Genomic DNA, 24,985 nt, shown 5'->3' with positions numbered 1-24,985 from the left:
CTAGAACAGGCAAATTCATAACACAAAAAGTAGAATAGTGGTTACTAGGAGTTGTAAGGAAGGAAGATTGAGAATTATTATTTAATAGATACAGAGTTTCAGTTTGGGATGGATGAAAAAGTTCTGGATATGAATAGCAGTGTTGGCTGCACAGCAATGTGAATTACTTAATGTCAGTGATTTATACATTTAAAAATGGTTAAGATGGAACTTTTATGATATATATCTTACCACAATTTTTAAGAGGAAGCTAGAGAATTTGAAACATCTTGATTTCATTTGAGATCTTAAAGCCATTTCAAGGACAGAGTAAAATCCCACTAGAAAATATGTGGAGAGCACAAAAGAATGGGCTGAGGTCCACAACAATTAGCATTAAAATAGTTTTTATATTAAAATAAAATTGATCATTTAGTGAAAATTTGCATATATGGAAATTTCTATCTCTTTAAGAATCCTATATTGTTTTCTTTATCTGTTCACTTGTTGAAACTGGACTTATTAATAACAGATTTTTGGGGTACCTGGGTAGCTCAATGTCTGACTCTTGATTTTGGCTCAAGTCATGATCTCAGGGTTGTGAGATGGAGCACTGCACTGACTGGGAAGCCTACTTCCCAGTCTGTCTTTCCCAGGCTGCCTAGCTGGCTGGCTGCCTGGCTGACCCAGTCATTTGGATATCTGACTCTAGGTTTGGGCTCAGCTCAGCTCATGGGTTGTGGGATTGAGCCCCAAGGCTGGCTACATGCTTACTGGGGAGTCTGCATGATGGTTCTTATTCTCTGCCCCTCCCCCCTCTTGTGTACTCTCTATGAAATAAATCTTTAAAAAAAAAAAAAAGATGCTCTCTCCTTCTCCCATTGCCTCTCCCCAGCTCATGCTTTAAATAAATAAGAAAATAAATAACTTTTTTTTTTGCTTACAAAGATACCTTTAGAAGAAATCAAGTGAAAAAATAAAATTCATAAATTTAGTTCAATTATATGCTGAGATTTCTAATAAGAAAGAAGCTAAATTCCATGTATGTATGTTTATTTCTCTTTTAAAGATTAAAAGTGAATAATTAAAACTTATGCAACAGGGGCTAAGCAGTGAATAGCATAGCTGTATAGTATTAGAGTAGGGTCCACGAGGCTAATGAATTTAAAAAGTGAACATTTAGCACTATTACATATGTTATATTTTTAAAAGCAATGCATATTAAAGATAAAAGAAAATCAATGTATTTTGTAAATTTCTTGAAACTTTTTCTTAAAACAATATACAAATGTAATCCTATCTACCTTTCTCACATTTTAAAAGAACTAACTTACTTAAATCATGTGTTTTAGCCTTTACATAATGTTCTTCTGTCTGTTATGCTTCATTTTTATTCAGATTTATTTATTTATATCCCTTCTTAATCCCAAACATTTTCAGACTATTTAAAAATGTTCAGGGGTGGATGTCAGCAGAAGCAGTGGAGTAAAAATCTCCAAAAATGTACTCTTCCATAATAGCAACTTACGCAATTATCGAAAGAATCTTTTTACAATTCTGAAAGTTAACCAAAGGCTAACATCAATTAGGGAGTGTTTATTCAAGAAAAAGTGGTTGAATCTCAAGAAGACCAGTAAGGTTTTTTTGCATTTTATCCTGCTTTAGTACTGTCCTCTGTTCTCCAGCTCAGTAGTAGCCATGAAAATTAACAGTCTGCATTCCTGATATACCACGGCAGCCACTGGATGAGCAAATATAACAATCTCTTTCAAAGCCTTATTTCCAAAGAACTCTTAATATCTTACCTGTCTAAACGGCCCCTAGGAAGCCCACTTACAAGGCTAACTTGGGTCACACCCTATACTAAAAGCCTTCTCCCATATGGCACAGTAGAGGGTGAGTAAAGGAGCACTTATAAAAAGAATTATAGGCAAGTGTTTTACCATGACAGTTAACTGGGGAGATTGATAAATGTTAGGGCAAACAATAGACTAACCAAAAATCTTAAAACGAAAAACTAGAAAAGGTATGTCTAATTGGCTTTGTGTAAAACTCCAACATATTCCTGGAAATCTAGAAGGTCTGATGCATATGTAGAATTGTGTGCCTGCGGAAGAAAGACCTTACAAGGTTATAACTGCTCACCTTTGGCTGAACATGAGGCCATACACAAACAGGAAATGAAGGCTTAAGGTGGAGTTGTAAACTGTCTGACTAGGTTTGAAAGCATACAACATATACACAGATCCACTCAGCAAAGAATGAGAGAATTTTGGGTTCCAGTCATTTAAGTAAATCTCTGTCCAATCATTAACAACCACTAGGCTAACTAAATAAAGACTTGAGTGGCCACACATGACAAAGAATGTAGACTTTATGGAATTAATTCACAAAAGTTACTAAATAAGCAATAGATACATAAAAAAGGGGAACAACAAACCCTGGAGAGTGGGAGATATCTTAATTTACAGAGTTGTCACAATAGACTTATCTATATACTGCTTTATAAGAGACTCCCTTTAGAAGTAAGGACACACACACACATACACTGCAAGTGAAGAGATGGAAAAATATATTCCATGAAAATGGAAAGAAAGACAGTAAAACTATACTTATATCAGATAAAATAGACTTTAAAACAAACACTGTAATAAAAGATAAGGAAGAGCATTACAGAATGATAAAAGGATCCAGCAAGAAGATATAACATTTATAAATATATATGTACCCAACATAGGAGCACCAAAATATATATAACAAATACTAACAGACTTAAAGGGAAAAATTGGCAGGAATAAGGAAAAATAGTAAGGTAATTTAATACCACATTTGCATCATTGGATAGATCATCTAGACGGAAAATCAGCGGAGAAAATCAGCCTTAAATAACACATTAAACCAGATGGATTTAATAGATACATAAAGAACTTTCCATCCAAAAGGAGCAAAATGCACATTCTTCTTAAGTGTACATGGAACATTCTCCAGGAAAGATCATATGTTAGGTTGCAAAACAAGTCTCCATAAATGCAAGAAGATTGAAACCATTTCAAGCATCTTTTCCAACCACAATGGTAAGAAAGTAGAAATACATTACAAGAAAACTGGGAAAAAATCCACAGAAATGTGGAGATTAAACAATATGCTACTGAGTCATTGAAGAAATAAAAGGAGAAATAAAAAAATACAGACAAATGAAAACAGAAATATGGCACACCAAATCTATAAGATGCAGCAAAAGTGGTTCTAAGGGGGAAGTTCATAGCAATGCAGGCCTACCTCCAGGAACAACAACAAAATCACAAATAGATCATTTTACTTTATATTGAAAGGAACTACGAAAAGAACAGAGCGTAATGTCAGAAGAATAAAGGAAACAATAAAGATCAGAGCAGAAATAAATGAAGGAGAGACTAAAAAGAAAATAGAAAAGATCAATGAAACTAAGAACTGGTTCTTTGAAAATATAAGTCAGGTTGACAAACTTAATACTAGACTAACCAAGAAATAAAGAGAGGACTCAATAAATAAAATTAGAAATGACAGAGAAGTTAAAACATACCAAAGAAATACAAAGAATCATTAGAAACTATTATAATGATATGCCAACAAATTGTACAATCTAGAAAAAATGGCTACATTCCTAGAAACATATAACTTCCAGGGTTGAATCATGAAGAAAAAGAAAATCTGAATAGGCCAGCTTCTACTCAGCAGATTGAATCAGTAATAAAAAGCCTCTCAACAAACAAAAGTTCAGAATCCTATGATTTCAATAGTAAATCTGTCAAATATTTAAAGATTGAATTCTTATGTTTCTCAAATTCTTAGAAAAATCTGAGGAGGAAGAAATGCTTCCAAACTCATTTTGCAAGGCCAACATTACCCTGTTATAAAAACAGACAAGGGGACCACTCACACACACACACAAATACTGACCAATATGATTTATTAGCATTGATGTAAAAATCCTCAACAAAATATTAGCAAAGAAAATTCAACAATACCTTACAAGAATTATATACCATGATCAACTGGGATTCATTCCAGGGATGCAAAGATAGTTCAACATCTGCAAATCAACATAAACTGCCATATGATTAAAATGAAGGCTAAAAATTGAAAGATCATCTCAATAGATGCAGAAAATATGACAAAATTCAACATCCATTTATGATAAAAAACTTTCAACAAAGTGAGTAAAGAGGGAATGCATCTCAATATAATAAAGGCCATAAATGACAGACTTACAGCTTACATCACAGTGGATGATGAAAAACTGAAAGCTTTTTCTCTAAGATCAGGAATAAAACAAGGATGTCCACTCTTGCCACTTTTCCCCAACATGGTACTATAAGTCTTAGTCACCACAGTAAGGTAAGAAAAATAAATAAAAGGCTTCCAAGTTGGAAAGGAAGAAGTAACTGTCACTATTTGCAGATGACATGATACTGTATTTAGAAAACCCTAAAGTCTCTGCCAAAAAGACCCAAAACAAACCTGTTAAAATTAGTATATTCAGTAAAGCTGCATGCCATAAAATCAGTATGTGAAATTTGTGGTGTTTCTGTACACTAATAATGAACTATCAGACAGAAATTAAGGAAGCAATCCCATTCACATTTGCATCAAAAAGGAACTACATAGGCATCATTTAAACAAGGAAATGAAAGACCTGTACACTGAAAATTATAAGACACTGATGAAATTAGATACAAATGAATGGAAATATATTCCATGTTTATGGATTAGAAGAATTAATATTGTTAAAATGTCTATCCTACCCAAAGCGATCTGGATACTCAGTGGCAATTCTATCAAAAGTCCAACAACATTTTTTACAAAACTAGAACAAATCATCCTGAAATTTCTATAGAACCACAGAAGTCCCTGGACAGCCAAACTATGCTTGAGAAAGAAGAAAAAAACTGGGAATATCATGCTCCCTAATATGAAACTATATTACAAAGGTATAGTAATTATAAACAGTGTGATATTGGCATAAAAACCAACATACTGGGGATCCGTGGGTGGCTCAGTGATTTAGCGCCTGCCTTGAGCCCAGGGCATGATCCTGGAGTCCTGGATCGAGTTCCACATCGGGCTGTATACGTGCATACATACTGCTCCTCGCTCTGCCGGTGTCTCTGCCTCTCTTTCTCTCTGTGTCTCTCATGAATAAATGAAAAAAATATGTATTTAAAAAAAGAAATTCAAAAACCAACATACAGAGCAATAGAATAGAATTGAGAGCCCAGAAAATATGTATATATATATATATATATATATATATATATATATATATACCTACATATGTATGGACAAACAATTTACAACAGAGGATCCCAAGAACATACAATGGAGAAAAGAGAGTTTCTTTAATAAATGCTTCTGGGAAAACTGGACAGCCATATGCAAAATAATGAAAGTACACCATTCCCTTAAACCATAAAAAAACAATTAATACAAAATGTATTAAAGAAGTTAATACTTGAAACCATAAAATTACTAGAAGAAAACATAGGTGGTATACTCTTTGATAGTGTCATTATCACTCTTTCTTAGTGATGTTTTTGTGGATCCGACCCAAAGGCATGGAAACAAAGCAAAAATAAACTGCATGGGACTGCATCAAACTAAAAATCTTATGCACAGTGAGGGAAACCTTCATCAAAATGAAAAAGCAACTTAGCGAATGAGAGAAGGTTTTGCAAATGATATATCCAGTAGAGGATTAATATCCAAAATATATAAATAATTCATACAACTTCATAAAAAAGAATTAAAAAATGTGCATAAAGATGTTTCCAAAGAAGGCATGCAGACATCCAAAGGCACATGAAAAGTTGTCCAACATCATTAATTATTAGGAGAATGCAAATCAAAACCACAATGAGATAACATCTTAAACCTTTTAGTATGGCTATTGTCAAAAAAGACAAATAACAAATGTTGGAGAGGATGTGGAGAAACGTGAACCTTCATACACTTTTGTTTTAAGAATGTAAATTGATGCAGCTACTCTGGAAACTAGTATGGATATTCTTCAACAAATTAAAAACAGATATACCATATGATTAAGCTATTCCACTTTGGAATTTTTATCCAAAGAATATGAAAGCTGTAATCTGAAAATATATGTGCACCAGTATGTGTGTTGCAGCATTATTTATAATACATAAGATGTGGAAACAACCTAGGTGTCCATCCATAGATGAATGGATAAAGAGGATGGGAGATACACAGATACACACACACACACACACGTGCGCGTGTGCACACAAATGCAATGGAAATCTGCTCAGCCATAAAGAAGAATGAAATTTTGTCATTTGTGACAACATGGATGGTCCTTGAGTATATAATGCTAAATGAAGTAAGTTGGTCAGAGAAAGGCAAATACCACATGATTTTACTCAAATATGGAATTTAAGAAACAAAACAAATGAGCAATCAAGTGAAAAAATAAACACCAGTAATTTTGTATCTCTAGCCAGTCTCTGCCACAATACAATGGCTTCCACAGCTGGCCCCAAGGCCAACCAGGTGAATGTCACCAACTCCAGCCAGCATTATTGTCAGCTGGTCCCCAATTACTGGAACTGGAGATGCTGCTGAGGACATCAATATCCTTTTCTGTCAATGAGGACCTCCGTAGCTCTCAGTGGGATTCTGCTTTTGTCACTGCTGTGGACCACATTGGTTTGAGCCAACAAGTCTTCACCCACTCACTTGTGGACCCAGAGCTATCAGATGTCCCTGCTCTATACCACTAAGCCAAGGGTCACAGCATACTCCAGCATCCACTCACCCACAAGTGAAAATATTTCTTTACCAAAGTTACCATGAAATCTGAAAGAGGTGACTGCTTCTTCATATGCAAAGATACCTAGCAAGGCTAGTGGAATCCCAAAGAATTAGAAATACAACACTAGCAAATGAATAGAATAAACTAGTGATTGATCACAAAGAAGTGGAGATATACAAATTGCCTGACAAATAATTCAAAATAATTATGCTAATGATGTTCAGAGTGCTACAGGAGAACACATGTAAACAACAAAATCAGGAAAATCATACAAGAACAAAGTGAGAAGTTCAACAAAGAGAAAGAAAACAAAGAATCAAGCAGACATTTTAAAAATGAAGAATCCAATGACTAATGAATTCAGTAGAGAGCTTCAGCAACAGACTGGATCAAGCAGATGAATCCATGAACTCGAAGAGAGATCACTTGAAATTGTTATATCTGAGGATCAAAAAGACAACAGAGTGAAAAGGAATGAAGTAAGCCTCTGGGACCTATAGGACACCGATAAGAGAAACAATCTATGCATTATTGGAGATCCAGAAGAAGAAAAGAGAAAGAAAACAAAGAGCAGAAAGCTTATTTAAAAAAATAATGGCTGAGAACTTACAGATCTGAGGAGAGAGATTTGGACATTCAATTCCATGAAGTTCATAGGTCCCCAAGTAAATTAAAGAGATCTTCTCCAAAACACATCATAATAAAACTGCCAAAGATAAAAGAAAGAGAGCATCTTAAATGTAGTAACAGAAGTTTGTCACTTAAAAGAGAACACCCTCCATAATAGTATCAGTGTGTTTCTCAGCAGAAACCTTAGAGGTCAGGAGTGACTGGAATAATATATTCAAAGTGATAAAAGGAAAAATATGCCAACTAAAGTTATTGGAAAAGCTGTCCTTCAGAAATGAAGGTGAGATAAAAGCTTTCCCAGACAAATATAAGCTAAAGGAGCTCTTCACCACTAGACCTGTCTAATAAGAAATACTGAAAGGAATTCTTAAAGCTAAAATGAAAGAATACTAATTAGTAACATGAAAATGAGTCTAAATAGAAAACATACTGGTAAAGTATATAGTCAAATTCAAAATGCTCCAATGTTATAATAGGATAGTGTGTTAATCACTTAACTCTAGCATAAAGATCACAAGACATAAGTATTAAAAATATCAGTATCTACAGTAATTTGTTAATGGATATACAATTTTAAAAAGACGTAAAAGGACACCTGGATGACTCAGTGGTTGAGCACCTGCCTTTGGCCAGGGCATGATCCTGGAGTCCCACATCAGGTTCCGGGCATGGAGCCTGCTTCTCTCTCTGCCTGTGTCTCTGTCTCTCTGTCTCTGTGTCTCTCATTCTCTCTCTCTCTCTCTCTCTCTGAATAGATAAATGAAAAATCTTTAAAAAATATTTTAAAAAGATATACATTTTGTGACATGAAAACATAAAATGTGGTTGGAGGAGTAAAAGAACAGTTTTTGTACATGATCTAAGTTAAATTGTTATCACCTTAAAGCACACTGTTATATCTTTAAGCTGTTTTATTTAAGCCTCTGGGTAACCACAAAGTAAATACCTATTGTAGATACACACAAAATAAAGAGAAATGAATCAAGGTCTACCACTATAGGAAATCATCAATTCACAAAGACAGCAGGAAAAGAAGAAAGGAACTACAAATCAGCCAGAAAACAATCAAGATGGTATAATAAGTCCTTACATATCATTATTTACTCTAAATGTAAATGAATTGGTTGAATTTTCCAGTCAAGAGGTATTGAATGGCTGAATGCGTAAACACAGAACCCAACTATATTGCTCTCTGCAAAGAGAGTCACTTCAGATTTAAGGATAAATATAGGCTCAAAAATGGAAATGGAAACCAAAAGAGAGCAAAGATGCATACATTATATCATACAAAATATTTTTAAATTAAAAATTATAAGAGACAATATAATGGTAGGGGAGTAAATTCATCAAGTGGATGTAACAATTATAAATTCATATGCACACAATATCAGAGCACCTAAATATATTAAGCAAATACTAACAAATCTGAAGAAAGAAATAGATAGTAATACAATAGTAGTAGGGGACTTCAGTATTGCACTTTCAACAATAGATAGATCATATATAGAGAGAATTACTAAATAAACATTGGACTTGAACTATACTGTAGATCAAATGAACCTAACAGTTATATGTAGGACAATTTATCAAACAGCAGAAAAATATACATTCCTCTCAAGCACACATGGAACATTCTTCAGAATAGATCATATGTTAGATCACAAAACAAGTCTTAGCAAATTTTTAAAGACTGAAATTATGCTAATATCTTTTCCAACCTCATTGGTAAAACACTAAAAATCAACGACAGCCAAACAATTGGAAGATTAACAAATATGAGGAAATTAAACAACCAATTTTTTGCTGAAAACCAATAGGTTAAATAAGAAATCAAAAAGAAAATTCAAAAATATCTTGAGATAAATAAAAATGGAAACAACAGATCAAGACTTATGGGATGAAGAAAAACAGTTCTAAGAAGGAAGTTTTCAATAACTGCCTACATGGAGAAAAGAGAAGGATTTCAAATAATCTTACTGTATGCCTTGAGAAAATATAAAAAGAAAAATTAACTAAGAGCAAAGTTAGCCAAATGTAAAAGGTAACAAAGAGCAGAACAAAAATAAATGGACTAAAGAATAGGAAAAATAATTGAAGAGAGCATTGAAACTAAGAGTTGTTTTATTTTATTTTATTTTTATTTTTTATTTTTTTAAGAGTTGTTTTTAAAACATAACAAAACTGACAAACTGTTACCTAGACTGACCAAGAAATAGTGAGGACTCAAAAAAAATTAGAAATTAAAGAGGAGAGGGAGGGGCAAGATGGTGGAAGATTAGGGTCCCCAAATCACCTGTCCCCACCAAATTACCTAGATAACCTTCAAATCATCCTGAAAATCTACGAATTCGGCCTGAGAATTAAAGAGAGAACAGCTGGAAGGCTACAGTGAGAAGAGTTCGCGCTTCTATCAAGGTAGGAAGACGGGGAAAAAGAAGTAAAGAAACAAAGGCCTCCAAGGGGGAGGGGCCCCGCGAGGAGCCGGGCTGAGGCCGGGGCGAGTGTCCCCAGGACAGGAGAGCCCCGTCCCGGAGACGCAGGAGCTGCACCAACCTTCCCGGGCGGAAAGGGGCTCGCAGGGAGTTGGAGCAGGATCCCAGGAGGGCGGGGATGCCCTCAGGCTCCCTGGGACACTAACAGAAGAACTGCCGCCGGGGGAGAGTGCGCCGATCTCCCTAAGGGCTGCATCGCTGCACGGCTGGACCCGGGAGCAGCTCGGAGGGGCTCGGGCAGTGGCTCCACGGAGGGGGGGCGGGGCGGGAGCGCAAATCCAACAGTGCAGGCCAGGAGCACAGGGCACCGGGACACAGCCCAGGATCCGGCCTCCCCTGGGACAGGCAGAGGCCGGGAGGGCCCAGGACAGCAAGGACGCTCCTGCCCCAAGCTGAGCAGTTCAGCGGCCCCGCCCCGGAGCCTCCAGGCCCTGCAGAGGGAGAGCTCAGGAGTTACTGCGGGAGCTGACTCCAAGGCTCCAGAGCAGGCCGCTGCCACTGGGGTTGTTCCTCCTGGGGCCCGTCACGGGGTAAACAACCCCCACTGAGCCCTGCACCAGGCAGGGGGCAGAGCAGATCCCCCAAGTGCTAACACCTGAAAATCAGCACCACAGGCCCCTTCCCCAGAAGACCAGCTAGACGGACAAGTTCCAGGAGAAGTCAAGGGACTTGAAGTATACAGAATCAGAAGATACTCCCCCCTGTTTTTTTTTTTTTTGTTTGTTTGTTTGTTTGTTTTGTTTTGTTTTGATTTTTTATTTGTTTGTTTCCCCCACCCTTTTTTCTTTCTCTTTTTCTTCCCTTTTTTTTCTTTTTTTCTTCCTTTTTTCTTTTTTCTTTTTCTCTTTTCTTTCCTTCTTTCTCTCCTCTCTTTTGCTCCTTTTCCCAATACAACTTGTTTTTGGCCACTCTGCACTGAGCAAAATGACTAGAAGGAAAACCTCACCTCAAAAGAAAGAATCAGAAAAAGTCCTCTCTCCAACAGAGTTACAAAATTTGGATTACAATTCAATGTCACAAAGCCAATTCAGAAGCACTATTATACAGCTACTGGTGGCTCTAGAAAAAAGCATAAAGGACTCAAGAGACTTCATGACTGCAGAATTTAGATCTAATCAGGCAGAAATTAAAAATCAATTGAATGAGATGCAATCCAAACTAGAAGTCCTAACGACGAGGATTAACGAGGTGGAAGAACGAGTGAGGGAAATAGAAGACAAGATGATGGCAAAGAGTGAAACTGAGGAAAAAAGAGACAAACAATTAAAAGACCATGAGGATAGATTAAGGGAAATAAATGACAGCCTGAGGAAGAAAAACCTACGTTTAATTGGGGTTCACAAGGGTGCCGAAAGGGACAGAGGGCCAGAATATGTATTTGAAAACATCTTAGCTGAAAACTTTCCTAATCTGGGAAGGGAAACAGGCATTCAGATCCAGGATATAGAGAGATCCCCCCCTAAAATCAATAAAAACTGTTCAACACCTCGACATTTAATAGTGAAGCTTGAAAATTCCAAAGATAAAGAGAAGATCCTTAAGGCAGCAAGAGAAAAGAAATCCCTGACTTTTATAGGGAGGAATATTAGGGTAACAGCAGACCTCTCCACAGAGACCTGGCAGGCCAGAAAGGGCAGGCAGTATATATTCAGGGTCCTAAATGAGAAGAACATGCAACAAGAATACTTTATCCAGCAAGGCTCTCATTCAAAATGGAAGGAGAGATAAAGAGCTTCCAAGACAGGCAGGAATTGAAAGAATATGTGACCTCCAAACCAGCTCTGCAAGAAATTTTAAGGAAGACTCTTAAAATCCCCCTTTAAGAAGAAGTCCAGTGGAACAATCCACAAAAACAAGGACTGAATAGATATCATGATGACACTAAACTCATATCTTTCAGTAGTGACTCTGACCATCAATGGGCTTAATGACCCCATCAAAAGGCGCAGGGTTTCAGACTGGATAAAAAAAGCAGGACCCATCTATTTGCTGTCTACAAGAGACTCATTTTAGACAGAAGGACACCTACAGCCTGAAAATAAAAGGTTGGAGAACCATTTACCATTCAAATGGTCCTCAAAAGAAAGCAGGAGTAGCCATCCTTATATCAGATAAACTAAAATTTACCCCGAAGACTGTAGTGAGAGATGAAGAGGGACACTATATCATACTTAAAGGATCTATCCAACAAGAGGACTTAACAATCCTCAATATATATGCCCCGAATGTGGGAGCTGCCAAATATATCAATTAATAACCAAAGTTAAGACATACTTAGATAATAATACACTTATACTTGGTGAATTCAATCTAGCACTTTCTACACTCGATAGGTCTTCTAAGCACAACATCTCCAAAGAAACGAGAGCTTTAAATGATACACTGGACCAGATGGATTTCACAGATATCTACAGAACTTTACATCCAAACTCAACTGAATACACATTCTTCTCAAGTGCACATGGAACTTTCTCCAGAATAGACCACATACTGGGTCACAAATCGGGTCTGAACCAATACCAAAAGATTGGGATCGTCCCTTGCATATTCTCAGACCATAACGCCTTGAAATTAGAACTAAATCACAACAAGAAGTTTGGAAGGACTTCAAACACGTGAAGGTTAAGGACCATCCTGCTAAAAGATGAAAGGGTCAACCAGGAAATTAAGGAAGAATTAAAAAGATTCATGGAAACTAATGAGAATGAAGATACAACCGTTCAAAATCTTTGGGATGCTGCAAAAGCAGTCCTGAGGGGGAAATACATCGCAATACAAGCAGCCATTCAAAAACTAGAAAGACTCAAATACAAAAGCTAACCTTACACCTAAAGGAGCTAGGGAAAAAACAGCAAATAGATCCTACACCAGGCAGAAGAATAGAGTTAATAAAGATTCGAGCAAAACTCAACAAAATCGAGACCAGAAGAACTGTGGAACAGATCAACAGAACCGGGAGTTGGTTCTTTGAAAGAATTAATAAGATAGATAAACCATTAGCCAGCCTTATTAAAAAGAAGAGAGAGAAGACTCAAATTACTAAAATCATGAATGAGAAAGGAGAGACCACTACCAACACCAAGGAAATACAAACGATTTTAAAAACATATTATGAACAGCTATATGCCAATAAATTAGGCAATCTAGAAGAAATGGACGCATGTCTGGAAAGCCACAAACTACCAAAACTGGAACAGGAAGAAATAGAAAACCTGAACAGGCCAATAACCAGAGAGGAAATTGAAGCAGTCATCAACAACCTCCCAAGACACAAAAGCCCAGGGCCAGATGGCTTCCCAGGGGAATTCTATCAAACGTTTAAAGAAGAAACCATATGTATTCTACTAAAGCTGTTCGGAAGATAGAAAGAGATGGAGTACTTCCAAATTCGTTCTATGAGGCCAGCATCACCTTAATTCCAAAATCAGACAAATACCCCACCAAAAAGGAGAATTATAGACCAATATCCCTGATGAACATGGATGCAAAAATTCTCAACAAGATACTAGCCAATAGGATCCGAGAGTACATTAAGAAAATTATTCACCATGACCAAGTACGATTTATTCCCGGGACACAAGGCTGGTTCAACACTCGTAAAACAATCAGTGTGATTCACCATATCAGCAAGAGAAAAACCAAGAACCATATGATCCTCTCATTAGATGCAGAGAAAGCATTTGACAAAATACAGCATCCATTCCTGATCAAAACTCTTCAGAGTGTAGGGATAGACATCCTCGACATCTTAAAAGCCATCTACGAAAAGCCCACAACAAATATTATTCTCAATGGGGAAGCACTGGGAGCCTTTCCCCTAAGATTGGGAACAAGACAGGGATGTCCACTCTCACCACTGCTGTTCAACATAGTACTGGAAGTCCTAGCCTCAGCAATCAGACAACAAAAAGAGATTAAAGGCATTCAAATTGGCAAGGAAGAAGTCAAACTCTCCCTCGTCGCCGATGACATGATACTCTACATAGAAAATCCAAAAGCCTCCACCCCAAGATTGCTAGAACTTACAGCAATTTGGCAGCGTGGCAGGATACAAAATCAATGCCCAGAAGTCAGTGGCATTTCTATACACTAACAATGAGACTGAAAAAGAGATATTAAGGAGTCCATCCCATTTACAATTGCACCCAAAAGCATAAGATACCTAGGAATAAACCTAACCAAAGAGGTAAAGGATCTATACCCTAAAAACTATAGAACACTTCTGAAAGAAATTGAGGAAGACACAACGAGACGGAAAAATATTCCATGCTCATGGATTGGCAGAATTAATATTGTGAAAATGTCAATGTTACCCAGGGCAATTTACACGTTTAATGCAATCCCTATCAAAATACCATGGACTTTCTCCAGAGAATTGGAACAAATTATTTTAAGATTTGTGTGGAATCAGAAAAGACCCCGAATAGGGGAATTTTAAAAAAGAAAACCATCACTGGGGGCATCACAATGCCAGAGTTCAGGTTGTACTACAAAGCTGTGGTCATCAAGACAATGTGGTACTGGCACAAAAACAGACACATAGATCAATGGAACAGAATAGAGAATCCAGAAGTGGACCCTCAACTTTATGGTCAGCTAATATTCAATAAAGGAGGAAAGACTATCCACTGGAAGAAAGATAGTCTCTTCAATAAATGTTGCTGGGAAAATTGGACATCCACATGCAAAAGAATGAAACTAGACCACTCTCTTTCACCATACACAAAGATAAATTCAAAATGGATGAAAGATCTAAATGTGAGACAAGATTCCATCAAAATCCTAGAGGAGAACACAGGCAACACCGTTTTTGAACTCGGCCACAGTAACTTCTTGCAAGATACATCCAGGAAGGCAAAAGAAACAAAAGCAAAAATGAACTATTGGGACTTCATTAAGATAAGAAGCATTTGCACAGCAAAGGATACAGTCAACAAAACTAAAGACAACCTTCAGAATGGGAGAAGATATTTGCAAATGACCTATCAGATAAAGGGCTAGTTTCAAAGATCTACAAAGAACTTATTAAACTCAACACCAAAGAAACAAAAAATCCAATCATGAAATGGGCAAAAGACAGGAAGAGAAATCTCACAGACATGTCCATATGGACATGGACATAGACATGGCCATCACGCACATGAGAAAATGCTCTGCATCACTTGCCATCAGGGAAATACAAATCAAAACCAAAATGAGATACCACCTCCCACCAGTGAGAATGGGGAAAATTAACAAGGCAGGAAACCACAAATGTTGGAGAGGATGCAGAGAAAAGGGGGAACCCTCTTACATTGTTGGTGGGAATGTGAACTGGTGCAGCCACTCTGAAAAACGGTGTGGAGGTTCCTCAAAGAGTTAAAAATACAACTGCCCTACGACCCAGCAATTGCACTTTTGGGGATTTACCCCAAAGATACAGATGTAATGAAACGCTGGGACACCTGCACCCCAATGTTTCTAGCAGCAATGTCCACATAACCAAACTGTGGAAGGAGCCTCGGTGTCCATCAAAAGATGAATGGATAAAGAAGATGTGGTTTATGTATACAATGGAATATTACTCAGCCATTAGAAATGACAAATACCCATCTTTTGCTTCAACGTGTTTGGAACTGGAGGGTATTATGCTGAGTGAAATGAGTCAATCGGAGAAGGACATACATTATATGTTCTCAATCATTTGGGGAATATAAATAATAGTGAAAGGGAATAGAAGGGAAGGGAGAAGAAATGGGTAGGAAATATCAGAAAGGGAGACAGAAAATAAAGACTCCTAACTCTGGGAAACAAACTAGGGGTGGTGGAATGGGAGGAGGATGCAGGGGGTGAATGGGTGACGGGCACTGAGGGGGGCACTTGATGGGATGAGCACTGGGCGTTATTCTGTATGTTGGCAAATTGAACACTAATAAAAAATAAATTTATTATTAAAAAAAAGAAATTAAGGAGGAGACATTACAATAGATAGCACAGGAATACAGAGGATCATACTAGACTACTATGAACAATTATGTGCCAAGAAATCTAACAGTCTACAAGAAATGGATAAATTCCTATAAATTTACAACCTACCAATTCTAAATCATGAAGGGATAGAAAAGTCCAAGTAGATCAATAGTAAGAGATTGAATCCATAATCAAGAATTTTCCGACAACAACAACAACAAAAAAAACCCAGAACCAGATGGCTTCACCAGTGAATTCTACCAAACATTTAAATAAGAACTGACACCAACTATCAAACTCCTTCAAAAATTAAATAGGGGACATTCTCAAACTCATGTTAAGAGGCTTGTATTACCCTGATAACAAAGCCAGATAAGGATACTACAAGAATAGAAAACTATAGACAAAATACCAGATAAATATACATTCAAAAATTCCCTACAAACTATTACTAAACTGAATTCAACAGCATATTAAAAGGAAGATATACTGTGATCAAGTGGGATTTATCCCTGAGATGCAAAGATGGTTACCATATACAAATCAATAAATGTGATATACAGCATCATCTCAATAGATGCAGAAAAGTGTTTAACAAAATTCAAAATCCTTTCATAATAAAAATTCAACAAGTGGACATAGAAGGAACATACTTCATCATAATAAAGGTCATATACAAGCCCATAGCTTACCTCATACTCAGTGGTGAAAAATCAAAAGCCTTTCCTCTAGAAAAGGGAACCCTCTTACACTGTTGGTGGGAATGTGAACTGGTGCAGCCACTCTGGAAAACTGTGTGGAGGTTCCTCAAACAGTTAAAAATATACCTGCCCTACGACCCAGCAATTGCACTGTTGGGGATTTACCCCAAAGATACAAATGCAATGAAACGCCGGGACACCTGCACCCCGATGTTTCTAGCAGCAATGGCCACGATAGCCAAACTGTGGAAGGAGCCTCGGTGTCCAACGAAAGATGAATGGATAAAGAAGATGTGGTTTATGTATACAATGGAATATTACTCAGCTATTAGAAATGACAAATACCCACCATTTGCTTCAAGGTGGATGGAACTGGAGGGTATTATGCTGAGTGAAGTAAGTCAGTCGGAGAAGGACAAACATTATATGTTCTCATTCATTTGGGGAATATAAATAATAGTGAAAGGGAAAATAAGGGAAGGGAGAAGAAATGTGTGGGAAATATCAGAAAGGGAGACAGAACGTAAAGATTGCTAACTCTGGGAAACGAACTAGGGGTAGTAGAAGGGGAGGAGGGCGGGGGGTGGGAGTGAATGGGTGACGGGCACTGGGGGTTATTCTGTATGTTAGTAAATTGAACACCAATAAAAAATAAAAAAAAATAAAAAATAAAAATAAAAAAAGCCTTTCCTCTAAGATCAGGAATAAGACAATGGTGCTACTTTTGCAACTTGTCTTCAACATTGTACTGGAAGTCCTAAGAGAAATTAGGCAAGAAAAAGAAAGAAAAGCCATCCAAATCATAAAAGAGTAATTAAGGGTGTCTCTGATATAATCTTGCATATAGAAAAATTTAAAGACTCCACCAAAAAGTATTAGAATGAATAAATGAATTCAGTAAAGTTTTAGGATACAAAATCAAGATGCAAAATAAGTTGTATTTCTACATTATACGTCTGACAAACTATCTGTAGAAGATAAGTTTAGAAAGTAATCCATTTACAGTAGGATCAAAACCAATAAAATACTTAGCAATAAATCAAGTGAACGGTCTGTACACTGAAAACTATGACATAAATGAAAGAAATTGAGGAAGCCGCAAATAAGTGGAAAGATACCCTGTGTTTATAGATCAGATGAATTCACATTATTAAAAAGTCTGTACTACCCAAAGCCATCTATGGATTCAGTGCAAAGTTCCAAAGGCATTTTTCACAGAAATAGAAAAAACAATCCTAAAATTCATATGGAACCACAAAAGGCCCCACATTGCCACAGCAATCATGAAAAAGAACAAAGCTGGAGGGAGGTATCACACTTACTGATTTTAAACTATATTACAAAGATAATCAAAACAGTATCACACTGGCATAAAAATAGACACGCAGACTGATGGAACACAGCTGAAACCCAGAAATAAACCTGTACATGTATGGTCAACTAGTATTTGATAAATTATTCAAGATTAATTAATGGAAAAATGGCAGTCTCTTTAGTGAATGGTGATGGGAAAACTGGATATTCACACATAAAGAATGAAACTAGATACCTATCTTACAAAAATTAACTCAATATGGATTAAATATAAGACCTGAAACTGTAAAATTCCAAGAAAACATAGGGGAAAATTTTGATATTGGTCTTGGATACTATACTTAAAGCACAAGCAAAGAAATAAAACAATGACAAGTGGGACTACATAAAATGAAAAATCTGTGTAGCAAAAGAAATGATCCTAACAAAACGAAAAGGCAACCTATGTAATGGGAGAAAATATTTGCAAACCATTTGTCTGATAAGGGGTTAATATCCAAATTATATAAGGGAGTCATACAATTTATTAGCAAAAAAACAAAACAAAAAATAATGAGATTAAAAATAAGCAAAGGATTTGAGTAGACATTTTTCCCAAGAAGAAAAAATATGTACACATCAAGAACTATTTAGAGTTCTAATGAATGAATTCAGCAAGGTTGACTGCAGAATACAAAAACAATAAGCAAATATCAATACTGTTGCCATATACTAGCTGTCACTGGCTGAATTCTATTCCCCCACCCCAACACACAGGCACAAATTCATATGTTGCAATCCTAATCCTAGTATTTCAGAATGTGACTATATTTGGAAATAGGTCCCTTAAAAAGGATATTATGTTAAAATAATGCCTGTAGGGTAGGCCCTTATCCACTATTTTTTTAACATTTTATTTTTAAGTTACCTCTATACCCAACAGGGCTTGAATTTCTAATCCTGAGATCAAAAGTCTCATGTTCTACCAACTGAGCCAGCCAGGCATCTCTGGCCCTTATCCAATCCGACTAGTATCCTCATAAAAAGAGGAAATTTGGACACACAGAGGGTCACCAGGGATGTAGCTGCACCAGATGAGGATATAGAGAGAAAGTGGCAAGCTGCAAACCAAGGAGAGAGCCCTGAGAAGAAATGAAACCCACTGACAGCCTAGTCTTGGACTTCTGATCTCTAGAGCTGTGAGGAAATAAATTTATGTTGTCTGAGCCACCCAGTCTGTGGCAATTTGTTTTAGCTGCCCTGGCAAACTAATATACTAGCCATGAACAATCCAGAAATGAAATTAAGAAAACAATGCCATCTACAATAACATCAGAAATAATAAAACACTTAGGAATAAATATGGCAAGTAACTGCAAGGCTAGTACACTGAAACTGCAGAACAATTTTAAAGAAGGTAAAGAAGACTGAGAAGTAAGGGGGAAAGCATCCCACATACATGGGCTGCAAGATTAGATATTGTCAAATACCATTAGTCTCCAAAATAATTTACAGATTAAATGTAATCCCTACCAAAATACCAACTACCATTTTTGCACAGTAACCAAAATAGTTTGGTACTGGCACTAGGCTAGACATATAGACCAACGGGATAGAATTGAGATGATACAACTCCATTTACTTTTTGCCAATCTATTTTCAACAATGATGCCAAGTTCATTCAATGAGAAAACAATAGTCTTATCAACAAATGACTGAGACAATTTTTAATCCATATTCAAAAGAATAATTTAGTTCCCTACCTTATACTGTATATAAATATTTAAACAAAATGGATAAAAGACCTTAATGTAAAAGCTGGAACAAGAGAACTCTTAGAAGAAAACAGAGGTGTAGCTCTTCATGACAATGGATTAGGCATGCATTTCTGATACATGACACCAAAAGCAAAAATAACCAATGGAATATATAATTAGGTTTCATAAAAAAATGCATCAAAGAATACTAAAAAAAGTGAAACAGCAATTCACAGAATAGGGGAAGATATTTGCATTTCAGATATCTAATAAGAGCCTAATATCCAGAATGTATAAAGAACTTTTACAACTCAACAATGAAAACAAACAGCCCATTTAAAAGGGGGGCAAAGGTTTGGTTAGACAGCTCTCCAAAGAAGAAAAACAAATGCTCAATAAGCACATGAAAAGAGGCTTAATATGAATAGTTACTAGGGAAATGTAAATCAAAATGGTAATGAGATACCACTTCATGCCAACTGAGATGGCTATATTTTTTTTAAATAGGAAATAACGAGTGTCTGTGAGAATAAGGAGAAATTGGAGTCCTCATACATTGCTGAGAATGTAAAAAAGATGTAGCCACTGTGGAAATCAGTTTGTCAATGTTACACAGTGTCACCATTATCACCATATGTCCCTACAAATTATAATAATAGTACATGGATGGTCATAGCATCATTATTCATAATAGCCAAAAAGTAGGAACAACTCAAATGTTCATCAGCTGATGGATATAAAAAAGTAGTAGATCAAAAAAAAAAAAAGTAGTAGATCCCTTCAATGGAATATGTGACAGTAAAATAGCTACAACATGGACGAAACTTGAAAACATGTGAAGTGAAAGAAGTGACACATCAGAGGCCACATATTATTGATTTCATTCATGTGAAATGTCCAGAATAGGAAAATCCATAGAGACAGAGAGAGTATATTAGTGGTTGCCACGGATTGAGTGGAAGGGGAATAGGCTAATGGGTATGGGCTTTCTTTTCAAATGATGAAAATGTTCTAGAATTAGATGGTTGCTTTGATTTCAGTGTTGTGAATATACTAACAACCACTGTATTAGACACTTTAAAAGGGTTAATCTTAAATTATGTGAATTATATATCAATAAAATTCATATAGCAAGATGAAAATAAAATAATTTATAGGACAAGAAGAGAAGATGGATGCAAGGTGAGTAAAGGAAATGCAGAACAAAGCATCAAGACTGAAGATCAGCAGTGGTAGCAATGTGTGGTGCAGAGCACCTGTGATCTGTGCCAGGAGCAATCCCTTCCACCAGAGGCTCTACAGAAGCATGATTGCTGCTGGGGCAGACACTTGGGTTACATATTTCCCGTACTTCAGACACTTTTATCGGTTCAAAAAAATCTGGATAGGATATAAGTCTAACAAGGATGTCCACAGCAGTTAACATTTTCAGAACCTTTCCATGTGCTCCATTATTAGGCATTGTGCAGAATATTCTTTCACATGTTTATTTCATTTGTTAATTCACTAAGTACTTGCTGAGCACCTGCCCATTTTCCTTTTTTTTTTTTTTGAAAAATGCAGGATTTTAACTTCTCTTTGATTATAATTGAGGGATACATAAGGTTTATGTTTCTGTTTCTGTTACACATTATTGCTACTTAAGGAGAAATGTAAGATAATGCACCTAATCTTTTTAATAATTATTTTCTCCTTGCCTGCAGTGGGGAGTGTTTGGACCTTGGCCAGAGCATGGCAAGTTTTAACTACGTGTGCACTGGTCTGCTTGTTAAAAGAGACCTAAGAACTGAAGCTTGCAGGACCCTATGCTCAGTAGACATGGTATGTGCAGGGGTTTGTGCTGGTCTTCTTGGGATGGGCCCACTGCTCTGGTTCTCAGATATACTGGCCTGAGAAAAGCAACACCTGTAGAGCTCAAGGGGGTGGGGTTGGTGTAAGAGCTTCAGGCAGACAGTGTTGATGGTGTGCTGCTAATCCCATTTTAATAGTTTCTTTTCTATTACTTAAATTTGCACAGTTTTGTACTTTGTTATTTACTGATTAAACTTTAGCTTATTAAGATTTAGAAGGAAGATAATATAAACATGAATACAATTTTAATGCAATATATTTCATTATGAATGACTAAAATGTAATTAAATATAATAATTATGTTGTTAATTTCATTTAAATAGTAAATGTATTGATATGAGGAGAAAAGGCATTAAGTATTCTTTCATGTTAACTGTTTCTGTATAAAAAAAAGTGATGTTAGCTATTAGGTGATTTTTAAAAATATTTGATTCAAAACACTCAATTCATAAGATTTTTACATAAAACTATAAAAGAGGTAAAAGGTAGAATATCCATCAGCAGTATAATGAAATCCTGGTTGATTCTGAGAGCAGAAGTCAGCCCAGATGAACAAATGAGTCTTATAATTTTGTATCAGAGATCAAAAAAATTATGCCTATCAAATGAGGAGGGACAGGAAATGCCAGAGACCCAGAGGGAAAGGTCATAATATTAGCTGAGGACTGAGTAAAAGCAATCCAGTAATAGCAATGTCCCTTTATTTGACCAAATTGTGGAAAATTTTAACAAATCTCGGTAAAACAGACCAGAAACTATTTCTTGAAATAATAGCAAAAAAGAATGTTAAATGCTACTCCACAGCCTGTATTACATTCTGTTTTTTTGAGTAAGCATGGTGTTTTCTTGAGTATCCTGCTAGACAACTTTGAATTCAGGATAGGTCCTTGGAACCTATACTTAGAGTTGGAAGTAGGATGTGATAAGTCATTGTATTTGCCTTTAGACAGATAGTATTGCACTTGGAATGTGGAGAAATCTTCCTGAAGGGTGGTGTAAATAAAAGTTGCAAACAGATTGGAATACCATAGATATTAGCTTGGGTCTGCTTAAAGTTCTACGTTGTTGACAGTGATTCTGATATATGATCTTAAGATCTTAGAAGAGAATGTTCTGTGAATTCCAGATCTCTGTATTAGACAGAGAACTCAAGTATTACTCTGTTGAAATTTCTGATTAATTTGTTCCTTGTTCTGATTAATTGGTTCCTTGTACCAATTTTAATTAGTAAAGTTAAGCTAGTGCTTAAAAACCCAGCAATTCAGTTATCATATCTATAGTAAATAGAAATGAGCCTCACTTATTATAACTCTTCTTTCAAGTCACATGGAAGATGAAATTTTTTTCACTGAGACGCCGTATTTTGTCTCCATGAAATTGAAGTAAACAGTAATACTGTGGTACAGTGTATATGTACCACAAACTGAAATCACTTAGGCCACAAATTCACTGCTTTTAATTAGCCAGGATCACATGAGTAATTAGCCCCTTCCATTTCACTCTGAACATACTATCCTACATATACTTTATGTACTTGTTGCTTGTTATACTGTATATATTTTTATATAAATGATTATCAATTGATATCTAAGGCAAAACATTAAAACCTACATTTATTATGTTCTTAGTTCTGGGCATTAAAATATCATGCATCACTGATTTTTGTTTACCTCTCTCTTCTCCCATACCTAAGTATTTTCTATGAGGGTGACTCTTCAGAATATCCTGTGAGTAAAATGAAACAACTGAATAGCACCAATGATAGACAAAACATAAAAAACCCTCCAAAGTCACCATTAATTACAACTGGGGTTCCTTTCAGTGTTTGACATCAAATTTCCATTTAAGGTATATAGCTTCAATCAGGAGGGCAAAGATTACTTATAACAAACAAGAAAAATATTCGTAATTTGCATATAACAATGAAAAGAAAAGAAAATGATACTAGGAACTTGGTTCTCTTCTCTTCAAAAGAAAAAAAAAAGAGGAACCACCCCGCGCCCCTTGTTTTCCTACTGTGAAAGTAGGGGGAAATATCCCAAACTAAAAGAAGTAATGCTTTCTTGAGATGACTCCTACTGGGTTCCTTATAATTTTGCATATAATGGGAATTGGAGTTGTACAAAACATTTTAAGAAGCTTTCCACATGGATTCATGAAGTAGTGACCTCAGTAGGGATGCAGATGAAAAGCTCAACATCCACTACAACAAGCAAATTTTGATGAGAAAATTGTTTTCCAAGGTAATGTTAAACAGATAAGTATCTTAGGTACTCCAATTTGTTTGCGATGTTACATTGAACTTAAAAACTCTCAGTTGAGGGGGATCCCTGGCAGGCTCAGTGGTTTAGCGCCTGCCTTCAGGCCCAGGGCATGATCCTGGAGTCCCAGGATCCAGTCCCGGGATCAAGTCTCAGGATCAAGACCTACATGGGGGGCTCCCCGCATGGAGCCTGCTTCTCCTTCTGCCTGTGTCTCTGCCTCTCTTTCTGTGTGTCTCTCATGAATAAATAAAATCTTAACAAAAAACAAAAAACAAAAACAACTCTCAGATGAGCAGAAATAAAAGAACCAGATTTCTTAAGTATGGTGAGGAGGAAATCAACCAGTTGCAAGAAAGCTCAGGAGAGAGCAAAGGTCTTGGGATAATCAAATGTGTATGTATAACATTGATATATATATATATATATATATATATATATATGTATATATATATACACAGACACACATATATATATGTGTGTGTGTATACATATATATTTCTGATATAAATATTGTATTGTGGAAGACATGTTGCACTTCCTGTTTCCCTTCTCACCAGCTAAGTCACCATGAGAGAGGCATCCTTTCTGCATCAAATTAGCCTAGTAGTTTGATTATTGGATCCATTACCTGTGGGGTTTTGTGACAAAATTAAGGTCTGCCAACCTTAAAAATAAAATTTCCAGTCATTTAGCCAGCAAAGAAAAACTGATTTGGGAGTAGTAGAGGAATTGCAATTTAGGACCTGCAAGCTATGCCAAAAGCATAGGCAAGTCTGAAGAACAAGGAGAGGGGCTTGCTTTTATAGAGGGCAGGAGGGATTTGGTTGTTTTCAGGAAAGGTTTATTGGAGAAAAGGAAGAGTTCTGGGTAGCAGCTTCTCATTGGCTGAGTTGTGGCAGTTTCTCTTCTAGGTTAATGACTGAGCAAGGAGAAAATCTTTTTCCTTCTTCTTCCTAGGGTCGGTAAAGTAAGCTGCTGCTTGTTGGGGTATGTAAAGTAAGCTGCCATTGCCTCTGACTACATTTTGAATTAGGTTAATTTTGTTCATTTTCGTAGGTGCTCATCAATAGCATCTTCAGAGCATGAAGTAGAGTGGGCAAGAAGAGACTAATAGGAGCTTTTGAATTTAAGAACAGTGAAGAAAACTCTTCATTGATTTAGGACTCTCCCTCTCCTGTGTCTTGGGAAACATAAACTCTTGTACTTTGCACAGGCACTGTTTTCAATTCTTTAAGTATACAGTAATAACTCATTGAATTCA

General features: G+C 36.4%; 1 protein-coding gene across 1 annotated transcript in view; it reads left to right on the top strand.

The window, feature by feature from the left end:
• Nucleotides 1-24,985, top strand: part of PLXDC2 (plexin domain containing 2) — a 514,506-nt gene that overhangs the window by 27,378 nt on the left and 462,143 nt on the right. The window contains exon 4 of the mRNA XM_077896883.1: nt 21,313-21,430. Coding sequence (XP_077753009.1) covers nt 21,415-21,430 — 16 coding nt within the window. The 5' untranslated portion in view covers nt 21,313-21,414. The remainder of the gene's footprint in view (nt 1-21,312; nt 21,431-24,985) is intronic.

Source organism: Canis aureus, chromosome 5 (genome assembly GCF_053574225.1).
Source record: "Canis aureus isolate CA01 chromosome 5, VMU_Caureus_v.1.0, whole genome shotgun sequence".
In the NCBI taxonomy this organism is placed as follows: domain Eukaryota; kingdom Metazoa; phylum Chordata; class Mammalia; order Carnivora; family Canidae; genus Canis; species Canis aureus.
This window is presented reverse-complemented; position numbering and strand designations above follow the sequence as displayed.